Here is a 17,100-nt window from a genome sequence, read left to right as displayed (position 1 = left end):
GCGCCTGGTCAGCAAGACCACGGGTGGGGAAAGTGATGGGTGCCAGCTGGCAAGCCTGGGACACGTGGATCCGTTCAGGATGTGTCTGTTGAGCCCTCTACCTCATGCAAGGCCAGGACCAAGCTGGATGTTGAGGGGCTGGTGAGCAAGGTGTGCTTGCTCATCCGTCAAGGCCAACCACCCCGTTTTGTAGAGTACTTTCCATTCTCCCGGCGATTTTATATCCATTACCTCCCTCATTCAGTCTTCGCCACCACTCATGGGCCTCTTGGGACATGGGACATGGGGCTAATGAGCCCCATTTTGTGGATAACCAAACCGAGGCCCAGGTAGGTGAATAACTTGCCCAAGGTCACATAGCCTCAAAGAGGCAGGCCTTCTGGTGTTTCTGTTTGATCATTTCTTAGGAAAGATAACACACCCTTTTTCAGTTTCAGAGCTCCTTCTTCTCTCTTGGCTCCTGTTGGACCCCATTTTGATGAGGAATCATCCGTTTCTTCCATCCACCTTCATATGAGCAGAAACTTGAATAAGGACAGAATGAGCTTCCCATCTTAGCATCTATCTTTTTCCCCTAAGAAACTTCCCTTTATAACCCAATCTAGAATCATCTCGTATTCATGCCCTCTCTGACCTTTTACCAAAGCCACACTCAGATCTAGCAGGGAAGTTACCTACTGGTAGAGCAACCAGAGGATCACCTCCCCCATGCCTTGACAATATCCCCTCCCTGGCGCCATGCTGCCTCAGAGACCTCCATTCATTCATTCAGGTACTCCACAAATACCTGCCAAGAGCCTACTATGCCCTGGTCACTGGATGTATATTGGGGAATAAAGCAGACAGAGTTCCCCTGCCCTAATGATGTTTGTGGCCCAAACAGGAGAGGCAGTCACTGGGCACATAAACCAGCAAGTGTCTAATTCCAAATTGTGTTATGTGCTATGAAGAAGAGCCAATGATACGGCGATGGGGCAGTAACCGGAGTAAAGGATCTACTTAGAGAAGGCAGGAGGCCTCTGGGAGGAGAAGACAAGATGGCCAACAGCTGAAGGGTGGGCATGTGAGCCAGCTTTTCAAAGGCCCGAGTGTCCCCAGTCCTGGGGAGAAAAGCCTAGGGGGGTAGGGGTGGGGCACCTCGGTATGTGTGGAGACAAGATAGATTTTTCTTCCCCAACTCTTCTAGTGTTTCACAGTTAACACAACCTTCAACAGAAATATCTTGAAGGCCTCCTCTCAAATTAAGTCATCAAGAGTTTCCAAACTGCCATTTTATACCCAGCTCTACTTTCTGCCAGATATGTGAGGGAGGCGGAAAAGAGAAGAAAGACACCAAGAGGCTTTCAGTATAGCCAAGGAAATAAAACATCTCATGAGACTCGTGCTAGCCAGAACGTCAGCTCCCAGTGGAGTGCTCTGCACCCCTGGCCCTCCCCTGGCTCAGTAACCTGGTGTCACTACCCCCCACTTGTTCTCCCTCTGCACAGATGCCATTCCCCCCCACACACCCGATTCTAACTCACACCATACACGGGCCAAGGAGCGGGACGTCAGACAGGCTATCTCATCATAGCGGGCATGGATGTCCTTGGGGCCTAACTTGGGAAGGCCAGGGAAGCAAGAAGAGGAGAAGCATCCACCGAGTATCTGCCCTGGTCATAGAGTTTTCACTCTCCTTCTGTCTAGCCCTGTCACCTTTTCCCACATGGGGATGTTAGGCCACAAGAAGTCCTGGGGCTTGCCCAGGTCCAAGGGCTGGGTGGAAGTCTGATCACCCAGGCCTCTCTGGCTTTTGAGCCCCTTGTGTGTACTCTTGACACACCAGTGTTTTTGAGACATTTTTAGCAGCAATGTTATTTTTTCCAAACTTGACTTCGGGCCTATCCTCAACCATGTGAAACAGATCCAGTAGAGGGGCTGGGCCAGGCACTGAGGCTCTCCCCCGACCGCTGGTCGTCCACCCCCACAGGTGGCCCAAGCCTCCTTGGAACAGCATAAGGGCCCATCTGGTCTGCAGCCTGGAGCTTGTGGCTCATCGAGAAAGGCCTGGATGCTTCCTTCAGGGACACCCCCACCCCTGCTTTGCTAGGTACAGAGCAGACACCAAATGGAATGGCATGTTGCAATCGAGGGGTGGTTCAGACAGCCTGATGCAAACAGCTTCCATCCACATCTTTGTGGAAAAGAGCAGGCATGACAATGACTTCCATATCCATACCCCCATGTGGTCTTTATAACCAGGGCAGGAGCCAGGATCCGTGGATGCAAATTTTGGCCTTCTGGACCTTGTGTTCCCCTCCCCAGTTCCTTCCATGAACCCCACCCCTAGTTGTTGCTCAACTGTTGTCCAGTAAACACTTCGGGATACAGCTTGATAAAAGATGTGTGCACCCGCATTCCAGCTTCCCTGAGGGATAATGCCCCATAAATGTTAATGTGATTTTTGAAGACTTCGTCTGTGGCAAAGTTCAAAGTCGAGGGTGGATTTGGGCTTCAGGCTGAGTCATTCTGGAATCCCCATTATAGGCCAAATCTTTTCGTGAGCATTTCAAGGGGTTTTCTCAAATTCTATAAATAGTTTAATAACGCCTGTGTAATCATCTATTTTTATCGCTAGCCTTCCAGGCAGCTTCAAAAGCAATGGGGCTGCTCATTGAAAGTAGGATTTCACATCCTCAGTTCCATCCTGCATCCAGAACGTGGCCTGTGGGCCCAGCCCCGAGCAGTGGGATCCCAGACAGCAGTTCTGGCTGCGGGAGGGGACCCAACTTTCGAGGGAGAACCCAGTCCAGGCCGAAACTCTGCGAGCAGAGTGGAACCCCGGGGTTTCACACGTGTTTGTCACTTCATCACCCTGCTGACCTTGTACCGGTCGCGTAGTCTCTTTCCATTTTACAGATAAGGAAACGGAGGCACAGACAACCCTGATAATCTCACGGTGACCTGCCCAAACTAGACTGGTTGCCCTCTTCTTTTCCAGTTGGCCCTCCTTCCCCACAGAGAGCCCTGCATCGTGGGTAAGACCTACCTGGGCCGGGTCAGACCCCCGTGATGACATGCCTCGGAGCCCACGGCCACTCTCTGGGCAGGATCCAAGAGGAATCTGGGCTCTGCAGAGTGACAGCAGGGCCCTCTCATCTGCAGGGAGCTGCAGGGAAAGGCAGGGCAGGGGCAGGTATCCTGTCTACAAGCAAGCCTTTTCCAACAGGACAACTTTGGGGAAGAAGGAGCCCCAGAAGCCAAATCAGAGACCTGGGTCCCAGCCCTACCAGCCTCAGGAGTGTGAGATGCTGTGGGAGGTGGAGCCAGCAACGTTTGTAGGAAGTGCTTTGAAAAGAAAAGTGACGTGTAAATGTCCGGTGGTCCTATTACACCAAAGTCAGCCTGGCAACCAAGGGACCTCCCACAGAGTCTACTAAGTGTCTGGGTACTGAGGGCTGCCCTAGGAGACTTCGGTGCTCTCCGGCTCACCTGTACCTGGCAGGTACCTGCGAGTGTCTTCCTGAGGCTAAACGAGTCCTATGACACCGTGGACGGAGGAATTCCTGCTCATCCACCGGTATTCCTGTCTGTCAAACAGTCCAGCCCTGCTCAGGCTGAAAGGAAAACTTCCAACCTCTTCTGAGGGCTTTTCAAGGCCACAGCCACAGCAGGGGCTGGCTCCCCCTTGCCTGATAATGAGGCTTCACGCCTGCGTAAGTGTGAGACAGAATTCCCACTGAATCAGCCCAAGTTCTCGGCTTCTCCCCACTGCACTCCAGTGCTTCTGCTCCCGCCCCCCTCATTCGGATCAGCAGAGCTGAGCCAACCTGACCTGATTTTGCCAAGCCAGAAATATCCTGGGTGCTCACACCCTGGGAGCCTTGGAAAATATCTACAGAATATTCTAGATTCAGCTGCAAGTGGCTGATGGCTGTTCCCAGCCACTGAGTGTTCCTTTCACCTGGAGCCACATGCCACATGCATTCTCAGCCACAGTGCCGTGAACCATCAGTGACAGAGAATGTCTGCAGGGATTCTTTTTTTTTTTTTAATTAATAATAGTTGAAGGGCTGGGATTTGGGGCATGATTTTCATCTCTGCTGATTAGAGCAGATTCGAGATCATCCAGTAACGTTACTCTATCTTCATTCTTTCGGGTGGGACTCAGAGGGCGGTAGTCACCACCAACGTGCAGAGAATTTGACACGATGCTCAAGAGTGTTTCAGGCATGTGTGAAAGCCACAGCGATGGTCCCAGACCTGGGTCTGTGTTTTCAGTGGGAAGCTGTTTTCTCCGCCTGTGGTCTGGGGGTCAGTCACTGCGCTGCACCCGCCCAGCCACAGAATTGGCCACATGGGTCTGGCAAATCAGGGAACCCCATCTCCAAGTCCACAGTGATTGGTCTGAGGGATGGTCATGTGACAAGCAGGGCCAATCAGAATCTGTCCCTGAGATTTGTGGTTTGGACACTAGGAGAGAGGGAGGTCTGTCTTCCTTTGGTTCACAAGCCATTATGATAGAGATGGGGAGACGCCGACCACCATCTTTGGCTTTTGCCATCACAAACGGAGACCCCGGCAGGAGAAAGAGTAGTCAATATGCACAAAACCAAGACAGGCAGAGGCAAGAGTGGGGAGGGCCTGCTCTGGCATCGATGTTTGAGCCCTGGGGACCAGCTATGTCCTTGGAGCCCCACCCCTCCCGTAAGCCAGTTCAGGCCATGTGCTAGTTGGAGAGGGCTTTGGCATCACGTGGGTGGATGTCTGATCCGTGCACCAGGGAAGTCAGGGATGCTCAGGAAAAAGTCCAGCCTGAAGTGGGAAAGGACATGCCCAACAGCAAGGAGCAGTACAGGGCCCAGCAGACATCAGAACTCAAGGCAAGCAATCAGTCGGGGCGGAGGCTGCAGCCCCAGGCTCACACCAGTGGCTGGGGTACCTTCTCCCCCCCCCCCCCCCCCCGCCCCCGATGAGATGGGAATCCGCAGCAGACACTTGCTGGAGCCCCAGTGCCCTTGCAGGTCAGATTCTCGCTGTTCCGGAGTCAAGGTACTGCTCAATCCCCAGGGCTGGGCCTCCGTGCCTAACAAGACTGAGCCAAGACTAGCAGCTGTGGCCACGCTGTGGCCGTGATGGCCAGCTGTGGGTGCAGCCTGGTGAGCACACCTCTTGGCCGAAACTGCACCCACAGCCTGCCAGAAGGATGGGGGGCGGCCAGGTCTGGGCCCAGCTTTGGTGGACAGAATGACTCAGGTTGCAGTGACCAAGAGGTCTCTCTGTCACTTGTTAAACACCTACTGTGCGCCAGATACTCTGCACATGTCACTCCTTGAAGCCAAGAAGGTCTCTCTGACCTAGTCAGAGTGACACCAAGCCCTGGGTGATCGTTCCATGATGCTACCCCGAGTGGGTGTGCGAGGGGCAGGATGTGTGGGCTGCCCAAGGAGGACTGCCAAGAGACAGATGCCTACCAGATAGCCCCTCCTCCCTTCTCCTCCTCCCCTGACCCAGGACTGTGCTGGAAGCATGCCCACCCAGCCTCAGCCCACTCTCCTTACCAACTCTGCCCAGCCACGCGTCCTGATCCCTGGTTCCCAGCCCCGTTCTGTCCTCCTGCCTAGAGCCCAGGGAGCCATTATTCAATCACAGAAGATGGGCCTATTTTCACACTGATCAGTTCTTTTGGTCCTAAGTCACAGAAACCAACTTGAGGTGGCTTGACTTCCCCAAATCCCAATTCATAAGGATTCAGAGATGTCTCGTGGAGCCTGAAGGTCCCAGGATAGGACAGAAAATGGCACGCCCAGGATTCTGTGTCTCGGGCCAGGGGAGATTGATCTAGCAAGTCTCTAGGTTCCCCTCCAGACCAGCTCTAGGCTTGGGAATTCCCCTGCCTCTGCCCCTAGGGGGGCTGTTACTTTAGAGACGTAGTTGGGGGAGGCCTCCCGGAGGGGCTGACACTGAAGCGGAAACCTGAAGGAAGTGAAAATTTGAGCCGAGCCAAAATAGAGCACCTCCTATTTGAAAATGACTTTCGTCTTTCCAATATAAAGAATTCCATCAAATCCTCCTTTTAAGCCCTCCAACCAATGGCCGTGGAGGAGGACCAAGACCGACTCAACTGCTGCTGGGCTGTCACCAGCTCCTCAATGCCTATCCCTCCCACATCTCATCCCAGCTTCTCCAGGAAAAAGAAACTTCCTGCCAGAAGTAAATAAAAGTGCACTTTCTCCTCCCCGCTGGGGAGATGGCAGCCCTAGCCACCTCTCTGCCCAGAAACAAACCAGAGTCACTGGGGATGTAGAGTGTGGATGGGCAAATTTCCCTGGGTCATTTGTTTTCAAAGAAGGAGAAGGAAATGATGGGGAGGTTGCAGGGATTGGAGGGGCTGTCTGTGTGCTTCGGGAAGTGTAAGAATACAGTGTGATCCTTGTGCCTTCAGCCCTCCCTCCGCTGGCTCCCTGGGAGCAGCATCTCCCCGGCGCTGTGGCTGGCTGGGGGTGGGGGTGTTTTCCCCCTGTGCCTGCACGCAGCTGTTTTTGGCTTGACCACAGGACTCTATCATGCCAGAGTGCATGTGGTTATCCAGAGCGGGGAAGAATTTCCCAGCATGCCTTGAGAAACCTGAGCCACTGAATGGCTTTCAGGGCTTATTGATGTGGTCGGTGCAGGAAATAGCAGTACGTCAATAAATAGTTTTAGGCAGGAAACAGGGCTTAAATGGTAGCCTTAAAGTTTGGGGAAAGGCAGTAGGGGTTGCTGGGAGGGAACCTGCCAGTCAGATGAGAGCTCAGAGCCAAACACCCGACTTTGAAATGGCTGCCACCAACCTGAGGCCCCTTGCTGGTTCTGGATGCAAGAGGCTGATGTTGAAGGCAGAGCTGAGACCCAGGGGATGGCTGGTTTCGGTTGGCAGAAAAGAGCTCCTTGTTCCAGAGGAAAAGCTAGCAGCCTACAACCTATGTGCCCAGAGGAGACACACAGCTGGGTTGTGGTGGCCTCTGAGCTGGCCATGTTCACAGCCCATTTCCTCACACTTCCAGTGAAAGTCAATGCTAGCCCGTAGATCACTCCGGGAGTTCCACTGTCCTCATCAAAACAATCAAGGAAAAGAGTCACAACCTGCCAATTTCTTCCCAAGTATCTGTTTTTCTGATTATAAAACATGTTCGCAGAAAAATAGAGACATTCAGAAAATAATAAAAAGTAAAAAAATAAAGGTCATCCTTAAATCCATACAAAGTAGACTTTCACATCTACTGAGAAACAATGACTATCAATACTGTGGATGTTTCTCATCTTTTTCCTTTAAAAAAAAAAATCGTGGGGTGATTTTTGGATGAGATTCTAATTCTAATCCAGTCATTCTAATCTTGGATGAGATGATAGAGGACACGCAATTTTGTTTTTGCTTTTCTTACTTAGTATCATAGAGCCATTTTCCCCAGCTGTTACAAATTTCTCAGAAATGTATAATTTTTAATGGGTGCAAGGATTATCATTGACCTAATCATTCCCCTATTGTTGGATACTTAGGTTGTTGAATTTTTGTGTGTGTTAAGCTTATTTTTCCTGTTACATTTAACTATTGCCTTATGATAATTATCCCAAAGTGCAATTACTAGATGAAACAATAAGAACACTTTGAAGGCTTAAGATTTTTTTAGGAAAGTATAACCAATGTGCACTGTGCGTATATGAGAATATCTGTTTCACTGCATCCTCCGCAGTATTGACAATTACTGGTTTTTAATTTATTAATATAATAAGTAGAAAAAAATAGTGTTTTCATTCATTTGATTGCTACTGAGATTTAATTAATTTGTTTTCATTTATTTATCAGCAATTTATGTTTTGATATAAGAATTGTATTTTAATGGTCTTTCCCCATCTGTCCGTGAGGGATTTAGTACTTTTATTACAAATTTGATCAAGCTATTTATAGGTTAAGACTATTACCCTTTGTCACATTTATTGCAGACATTTTTCCCAGAATGTTAATTGCCTCCTAAGTGTGTTTGCAGTATTTTGATTCCTTTGTTGTGTTGATGTAGAAAGCCCCCCTCCATCCAGAAGTTTGATTCTCTATCAAATTCTTACGGTTTGTCTTCTTTTTTTCTTTAACATTTACCTCTTTATTCCATCTGGTATTCATTTTAGGGCTCAGTGTGAAGGGAGACTCTGAATTATTACCCCCCTCACCCCCCCATACTTAGACAGCTGTACCTGCTGGGTTGCTTGAGTGAATAATGCTCTCTTTGCCACTGATTTGTGGTCCTCCGGGGACCATGTGATAAATCCTTATGGATGCTGAACGTGTTTCTAGGCTATGTGATCTAGCTGTCCACTCTTATGTCAGTTCCACACCCTTTTCATTAGTAAAGCTTTAGGATAGGTGAAAAATAATATGACTCTTTACAATTTTGATTTTAGCTATTTCCCCCATTACTCTTTTTTTTTTTAGAGATGGGGGAAGGGGCAGTGGCAGAGGGAGAGAGAATCTTAAGCAGGCTCTACATTCAGCACAGAGCCCAATGTGGGACTCAATCTCACAACCCTGAGATCTTGACCTGAGCAGAAATCAAGAGTCCGAGACACTTGACGGACTGCTACCCAGGCACCCCTCCCCTACTGCCTTACTCTTTCAAATTACTTTTAGGATTATTTTTTCAAGCTTCCATTCCCCCTTTCCCTCCAAAAAGTTCCTGTTGGAATATGGAGTACAAACAGGGGTTACACCTGTGAATTATTTCAAGGAGAATCACCATCTTTCTAATGCTGTCTACCCATTAAGGAATATTGTGTGTTTCTTCATTTGTTGAAGACTTTGTCCGAAATCTCGTAGTTTGGTTTTGCAATTTTCTTCATAGAAATTTAGCACATTCCTAAATAATGTTAGGTAAGTATTTTTATTGCTTTAATAAGTGAGCTTTGGTGCACTAAAATATCTCATTGGTTAATCCTATCATTTAAAAAGCTGTTGATTTTTGTATATTAATTTTGCATCTAAATACTCTTATTAATTAGTTAGTGGCTAAACTCTCATGTTAATTCTAATCTTTATTAGAGAGTTCTCTTGGGTTTTTCATTTGTATAATCATATCAAATCATTTTATCTCCTTCCTTCCAAGGGTCATGGATGTTGCTATAATTTTTTAATCAGGCCTGTTGATGTCTAATATATTATGTTTATAGATTTCCTAATACTAAATCATCCTTGCCTTTCTGGGATAAAATCTACTTGGTTATAATGGATCCATTTGCTAGCATTTCATTTAGGACTTTCACATCTACTCGCATTAGAGAGATAAGCCCATAGGCTTCCTTATTTGTAATTTCCTATCAGGGAAACGTTTATCTTTTTTCTGTTCTAGATCGGTCTACATAGCAGAGCAGCTATATAATTTTTTGAAAATTTGAATCAACTTACCTATAAAAATCATAAATTTAGAGACCTCCTAATTCAGAACTTTTCATTTATTTTATGATTTTTAGTCTTTTCTGGCCTTTTATTGATTTTTTTAGGAAAGTTTGATATTTATTTTTTTAAAACATCTCCTATTTTATCATTTTTTTCCCAAAATCATCAGCATAGAGTTCTAAATAGCTTTTATTGCATTTTTATGTACTATATATCTTTTTTAAATATTTTGATTATATTTCTAATTTTACTTCTGTTACTTCTTTCTTGATTTTACAAAATTTCCTTTCTCTGTTTTCTAATTAATTAGTTTCTAGCTTTATCTGTATTATGTCCTTTCATATATTTCCTTAGTTACTGGTGGCTTTCTAATTTTTTGAGTCAAATGTATAGATTAACAGTAGTCAGTAGAAGTATGGGATCCAAATATGTATTTTTTTTAAGATTGATTGATTTATTTGAGAGAGAGAGAGGAGCATGAGCTGGGGGCGGGGGAGGAGCAGAGGGAGAGGGAGAGAATCTCAAGCAGACTCCCCAGTGAGCTTGGAGCCCAGCACAGGGCTCAATCCCAGTACACTGAGATCCTGACCTGAGCCAAAACCAAGAGTCAGAGGCTTAACAAACTGAGCCACCCAGGCGCCCCTGCATATGTAATTTCAAATTTAGTAACTTATATCATTTCACCCAGTATATCCAAAATTTCAGCATGTAATCGATATTTTTAAAATAGGAGACATTTTACATTCTTTCGTACTAAGCTTTCAAAAACTCCTGTCTCTTTTACACTTACAGAACATCTCAGTTTGTATAAGCACATTTCAAGCACTCAGCAGTCACATGTTGCTAGTGGCTACCAAGTTGGACAGCATACGTTTAGATGATGTATTGGCTTCCTCTTTCTAATAGCCAAAATAGTTAAGACTATAAATTTACCTTTCATTATAGCTTTGACCACATCCCACAAGTTTTTGTAACTCTTTTTTTTTTTTAAGATTTTATTTATTTATTTGACAGAGACACAGCAAGAGAGGGAACACAAGCAAGGGGAGTGGGAGAAGGAGAAGGAGAAGCAGGCTTCTCGCCGAGCAGGGAGCCCGATGTGGGGCTCGATCCCAGGACCCGGAGATCATGACCTGGGCCGAAGGCAGACGCTTAACGACTGAGCCACCCAGGCGCCCCTGTAACTCTTTATTTCCTAATCTATTAACATGTATTTGATTATGTCTTTATTCCATCTTTCTTTGGGAGACTTTGTTTTTCCTTTTAGAGGGGAGGGGGCAGAGGGAGAGAGAGAATCTTAAGCAGGCTCCACACCCAGCACAGAGGCCAGCACAGGGCTCGATCCCATGACCATGAGATCATGACCTGAGCTGAAATCAACAGTCGGACGCTTAACCAACTGAGCCACCCAGGTGCCCCCTTTGGGAGACTACTTTTAAACATCTACGTAATTGGCTGTTTTTTAATTGTTCTTAATTTCTTGGCCCAAGTACGTAACCTGTAGAATTTCTGTGCTTTGAAATTTAGAGTGAATCACAGCTTACATGAGGCTGATTTCAATTTAGTCTTATTAATTACATTATTTAAATCAGCTAAGTGGTTACATTTTGTTAATCAGCCATGGAATGCTAGCAGTTTCATTTCCAGATGCTATTCTTCCTATTTTTTTTCTTATGTTTCAATAGCTTTTGTTTTATGTATTTCGAGTCTATGCTATGCAGTGTATAATCTTTTTTGTTATCTATTATGAATGTAATTTTATTTATATGTAACCTTTTTTAGTTTATTTAATGATCGTCATCTTGAAAACTACTTTGATCTTACTAGCGCTTTAATTTTATTTTGATTTGCCCACAATTGTTTTTACCCATCCATTTATTTTATATATCCTGTTTTCAGTTCTGCTAATGGTTACTAGTGTTTACTTTTAATACTTTTAAAGGCATACTTTAACTTCTATTTCTATGATTACCATACTTAAGAAAGAAGCAATAACTGCTGAATCCTTAAGGTCTAAATTATGAAATGTGTATGCTTTACCATCTTCTGTTCCTCTTCCACCAGTATGTATCAGTCTTCAGTAAGTTAATCTTAGAGTATTAAATCACTACTGCTATGAAATTCTTATTCAAATTACATTTAAAGATTAAATAACTTCTCTTTCAAGGGCTATTTTCAGCTTTTGATTCTGACTCACAACCAAAGTTATAATTACTTATTTTGTTAACTCCGTAAGTCTACCTGGTTTCAGTTTTCACTTCTGGTCCTTCTATACCATGATTTCCTCAAACTGAGTCTAAATTTTATTGGCTGGGCATGCATTTAAGAGAGTTTTTAAATGTTTAAATTATTTTTAATTGTGGCAAAAGAAAACGCCACCTAAGTAAAATTTACCATTTCAACTGGTTATATGTGTGTAGTTCAGTCAAGTGTAGTCACGTTGTTATACACCCAATCCCCAAAACTTTTTCCTCTTACGAAACTGAGACTCTAACCCGTTAAACAATCCTCCAGTCCCCTCTCTCCCCAACCACCAGCAACCATCATTCTACTTTCCAGTTCTGTGATTTTGACTTCTCTAGATACTTGTATAGGTGGAATCATACAGTATGTGTCATTTTGTGACTAGCGTGTTTCAATTAGCATAATGTCCTCATGGTTCACCTGTGTTGTAGCATATGTCAGAATTTCCTTCCTTTTTAAGACTGAATAATATTCCGTGGTATACACTTGTCACATTTTGTTCATCCGTTCATCCGTTGATGGACATTTAGGTTGCTACCACCTCTGGGCTGTTATGAACAGTGTTGCTATAAACATGGGTGTACAAATATCTCCTCAGCACCCTGCTTTTAGTTCTTTCGAGTATATACCCAGAAGTGGAATTGTTGGATCATAGGGTATTTCCATTTTTAATTTTTTGAAGAATCGCCATACTGTTTTCCATGGCGGCTGCACCAGTTTGACTTTTTTTAAGATAAGCACGTAGATAGGACTTTTAAAAACCTTTGCTTATTATGTAAGATGCGTTTCTCCTGCTTTCACTCACAGCTGTGTGTGTTCTTTCCCCCCTCAAGCAAGGGAAGATGTTGTCTCAATGTCTGAATTTTAACATCAAATACAGAAATATAAGGCCAACCATATTTTTGTTCCTTTGTAAGAAACCTAGGGGTTCCCCTCCCCGCCACCTTCAAAGCTGTTTTTAGAATTTTTCTTTTTCTTGAAATTAAAAAAGAGTGTTCTCCTGCTAAGTATCCATGGTGGGGCTCTGGGACGCTGGGAGCCCTTTCTGCCTGAAGAGTCCATTCTTCTTTGGCTTTTGGTTTTCAACTCAAAGTGTTTCCCTCTGGTGTCTTTATTCCATGTATTCTGGGATCCTTTTTGAAAGCCTCTATAATTCACAGGTCAGACGCCCGTCCACTCAGTCTTCACCGCTTTCTTTTCTTTTTCATCTATTTATCCTTGTCTTCAACTTTCTAGCTGTCTTATGTGCGACTTTTTCTGCAGCGCACATTCTGTCCTTCACTGCCTTCAGCTCACGCTCTCGTGTTGCTGGGGTACCTCTCGTTCCCATCCGTTCTTCCCGAAGGCCAGCTCCCATCCTACACTTCATCTCAGTGTTATTCTTATGGAACTAAAAGCCCACACGTTTTACACTGGAATCTTGAATTTTATTTATTCTTGGTATATTGTTACCATTTTCAAAGCTATGCATTTCCATTAGGTCTTCGGGGTAGCAGCCCCCTACTCTGCTGTGCAGGATTTTCCCGTAGGCGGCATACGGCTTTTCTCTTCCCTTACCCTTGAATGACGAAGGCTCAGTTTGGTTTGGGGGTTAGCTATATGGATCGTCCTTGGAATTCTCAACGTCTGCTGCGGCAACAGTAGAGTCCCCCTCTCCGTGGGTGGCTTCGTGTGCACATCCCAAGTTTGATTTCCAACATTTAGCAGGTGTTCAGTTTTCTAGTGCATGTTGCTAGCCCCAAACAGAATCCTCTCTCAATGCCACTGATTATCAGGAGGAAATGGAGTCAAGCTGTAGTTCTTTGATCAGATTTGATCATTTTTTTAAAACTCCAGTTTCTGGTGTGCACTGCCCCAAGACTTTCCCTGCCCGAGAGGGCTTTGCCTGAGAGCACCACACCTCTGAGGACACAGGGTACCTTTGGCCCCTGAATCTGCAGGGACCAGGACAAGAGCAGTGCTGCTAGGAGCTGCCTGGGTGCACAGGACAGGGTTTATAAGTAATCCCAGACTGCCTACCAGCCAGGGGCAGACGGGGAGAGGCTGAAGGTCAGGCTACCTACCCATCTACCCCTAACCTTTGATCTTCTGGGTAGGAGGCCAAGCTGCTCTGGGCAACTAGAGCTTCTTGGTGACAGCACTTGAGTTAGTGGTGTTACCTCCCGAGTCTGGTGAGGAGGCTATTGGTGAACTGTTATCTTCCTTCTCGGTGGTGTTGTGGGGCTTTCTTCTTCTTCGTCTGCCTGCTCGGGTATTTCTCTGTGAGATGGGAAAAGGACAAATTGGGCCCTGATGGACGGGCCCCATTTTAACTCCCAAGTCGGCACCTTATAAAAGCCTGGAGCTGTGGTTCTCGGCCATGGCCGCACACTGGAATCACCTGAGGGCTTTCACAGATGACCAGTGTCCAGGCCCCACTGTGGCCAGCTACACAAGCCTCTGTGTGGCAGAGTCCAAGCACCTGTAGCTTCGAAACTCCTCCGGGTGCAACCAGGACCAAGAACATTTAGCCCAGATTTGAGAACAATGGTAGGGCTTGGGTTCTCATTCAGATTCTAGTCCTACGTGACCTTGGTCAAGTCTTTTAACTGCTTTGTGCCTCAGTTTCTCCCATTCTAAAATGAGAATGCTAATGCCTGCCTCTGTTCTGACCACATAAGGATACAGTGGGGTAAACACAGGCTAATGAGGGTGGAACTACCTAAAGATATATGACTTCAAGGCCAGCAGTCCAGGGCCCTTTGTAGGCCTTAGGGTGGGGGGCAAAGTCATTCATTCATTCACAGGTACCTAGAACAACACAGGGCAGCCCCTGTGGGCTCCCTGCTCCAGGCTCTATACTAGGAAGGAGACCCCGCTCCTTTTGGGGTCCCTGGCTAAACCCAGGGGACTCTTCCAGGGACACTGCCCTGTCTCAGACTCCAGGGCAGGAGAGCTCCATGAACTGGCAAACCACAGTTGTACACAGGTAGACATTTCAGTGCGAAGCGAGTGGGGACGCAGGAGACCCAAGGGTCGGCATGGGGCCCATGAGATCTATGAGCTTGAATGGACTTCCGGGGGCAGTATGAACAAATGGCTTAGTGGAAAATTCAGACACAAAGTGAGTAAGAGCTTGGGCTCTGAGGTACTACCTTTCCAGTTTCAAAACACCATGAGAAAAGAAGTGGGGAGAAAGCTTGGTGACCAGAGTAGGCAGATCCAGGTTCAAATCCCAGCTCTGCCATTACCACGTAGCCATGGCCAAGTTGGGTAACTTCCTAACCTCAGATTCATCATCTCTAAAATGGGGCAATAATAGGACCGGCCTAGTGGGATCATTGTGATGATTACATGAGACATTACAGTTCAGGTCCTTGGCTCGGCGTCTGGTGCACAGGCAGTGGACTGCTACACACTTTAAACTGGAGAAATTCTGAAACATATAAGCCATGACCCAGGCTCATCAGAAGCAGGAACTGGAGGGACATCTCTTGGAGATCTTCTCATCCAGCCGCAAATTGGCCAGCCGAGGAGGCTGAGGTCCCATCTGCCCTTTTAGGTTTCTAGATAGCACTTCCGTCATACACAAGGGACAGACATTAGCCAAGTCTTCCGTGAGGACCTTCCTTCTCTGGAGATTCTGAGATTTGGGCATCCAGGAGAATGCTCAGCCAAAAATCCGCGATGGGGAGGGGTACTGGATGGTGGGGACGGCATGCAGCACGTGCTACAGCCTCTTCCCTCCCGTGTCCTATTCCTCTTGGTGGCACAGTCCCCCACATCCAGAATCTTGGTATCATATTTGAGTCTTCCTTTTCCATCAACCCTGAAATCCATCACTTGGCAACTCTTTATCTTGACAGGGTCTTTTATACCAATCCTGTATCAGGCAGATAGTACTGCTCAGCAGACAACCACAGAAATCCTCGCGGCACACAGTGTTGTGTTGTAGTTAGATTATATGTGTGCAGGTTGGCTGGGGGCCACCTGATCTAGTCTAGACTTGGGTGGAGCCCTGCTTCACATTCTCTCGTCTTCCCTTTGGGACCATCAGACCACAATGACAATGGGAGAAGCATGGGAGAGTAAGCATAACTATGCAAGGCCTCTTAAGGCCTCGGATCAGAATTGGCACCCTGTCACTTCTGCCTTATTCTGTTGGCCAAAGCAAGTCATATGGCCAAACCTGAAGACAAGAGGTAGGGGAAATATATTCTGAATATAATTTAACCTACCACAGATTCTTATCTCTCGAATGCCAGAGAGTGTAGTTTCATTCAGCCTGCACTTTGGCGGCGGCCTCCTGCTTGGTCTCCGCATCCATGCCATAGTACCCTTGTAAGGAGCAGAGATATGACCATGGCCTTTCATGACCCACCCAAAACCTTCTCTGCCAACCATCACACAGAATGAAGCTCCTTGGCTGGGTGCAATTATCCATACTCTAGCCCCACCCTCTTTCTCAGCCCTGCCTCCTGTTTTTTTCTTCTCTATGCCACCCGTGCAGGACCGGACTGCGTTCTACCTCCCTATTTCCCAAACATCCATATTACCCTCCCCACATCATTATTCTCTCCGCCTGAAATGCCCCACATTCCTGAGTCAGAATCCTAGCTCTTTCGTGGCCTTGATTTCCCATTCAAAGTGACAACTTCTGCCTCTGAGCTCCCAAAATCCTTTCACCTGGAACCCCACAGTGGCTTTGATACCTTCTCTCTTGTATCACGGTTACAAGTGAACATGTCATTTCCTAGTCCTTAATACAGCACCTGGCACACAATGGGGCAATACTGTTTTTAGGGAGGATGAATGAATGTTTCTAAACCCCTTGCAGGCAGGGGCCGTAGCCATCTCCAGCCCAGTGCTGGAGCCACAATGGGCCTCAGTCACTAATTGCTGACGTGCAGGACAATTCTCTGGTTACCCTCCCTCACGTGGAGGGCATGCTTTGGGGATTAGCAAAGGGAGGTGGTTTAGGCACACAGAGTTGAACGGGGGAGGTGATAACTCTGGGAAAGGTGTCATCTGCCCTTCATCTCACTCCCCCACCTCAGCATTGGGGTCAGTGAGGCAAGGCTGAGGGGCCCCCAATCTGGGAACTGAAGAAGAGGTGCTGTGGCCAAAAGTCAAGGTGGCCCTGCTACCCACACGTGAGTCCCCCGCATTCACACTCCAGCCAGGGGTCACCCATCCCTCCTTAGTGAAAGCATGGGGTTTACCAGTTGTCTAGAGCCGGCCCTTAGCCAGCAGGCACCACAGCCAGGCAGACTGACCCCGACGAGGCTGACTCGGTCTCTCGTGCCTCCACAGAAGGACTTCACCGTGCGGGAAGAGCTTCAGCAGCAGGATGTGGAACGCTGGCTTGGCTTCATCACCTTCCTGTGTGAGGTGTTCGGGACCATGCGCAGCAGCACGGGCGAGCCCTTCCGCGTGCTCGTCTGCCCCATCTACACCTGCCTCAGGGAGGTAAG

The 17,100-nt window shown here is 46.9% G+C and overlaps 1 protein-coding gene across 12 annotated transcripts in view; it reads left to right on the top strand.

Annotated features, from left to right (window-relative positions):
- CTIF (cap binding complex dependent translation initiation factor) overlaps window positions 1-17,100 on the top strand; it is a 286,624-nt gene that overhangs the window by 229,808 nt on the left and 39,716 nt on the right. For all 12 annotated transcript variants that reach the window (XM_036078182.2, XM_078060363.1, XM_036078186.2 and 9 more), the window contains one exon: window positions 16,940-17,095. In XM_036078182.2, coding sequence (XP_035934075.1) covers window positions 16,940-17,095 — 156 coding nt within the window. The remainder of the gene's footprint in view (window positions 1-16,939; window positions 17,096-17,100) is intronic.

The sequence above is a fragment of the Halichoerus grypus genome, chromosome 13 (genome assembly GCF_964656455.1).
Source record: "Halichoerus grypus chromosome 13, mHalGry1.hap1.1, whole genome shotgun sequence".
Lineage (NCBI taxonomy): Eukaryota > Metazoa > Chordata > Mammalia > Carnivora > Phocidae > Halichoerus > Halichoerus grypus.
This window is presented reverse-complemented; position numbering and strand designations above follow the sequence as displayed.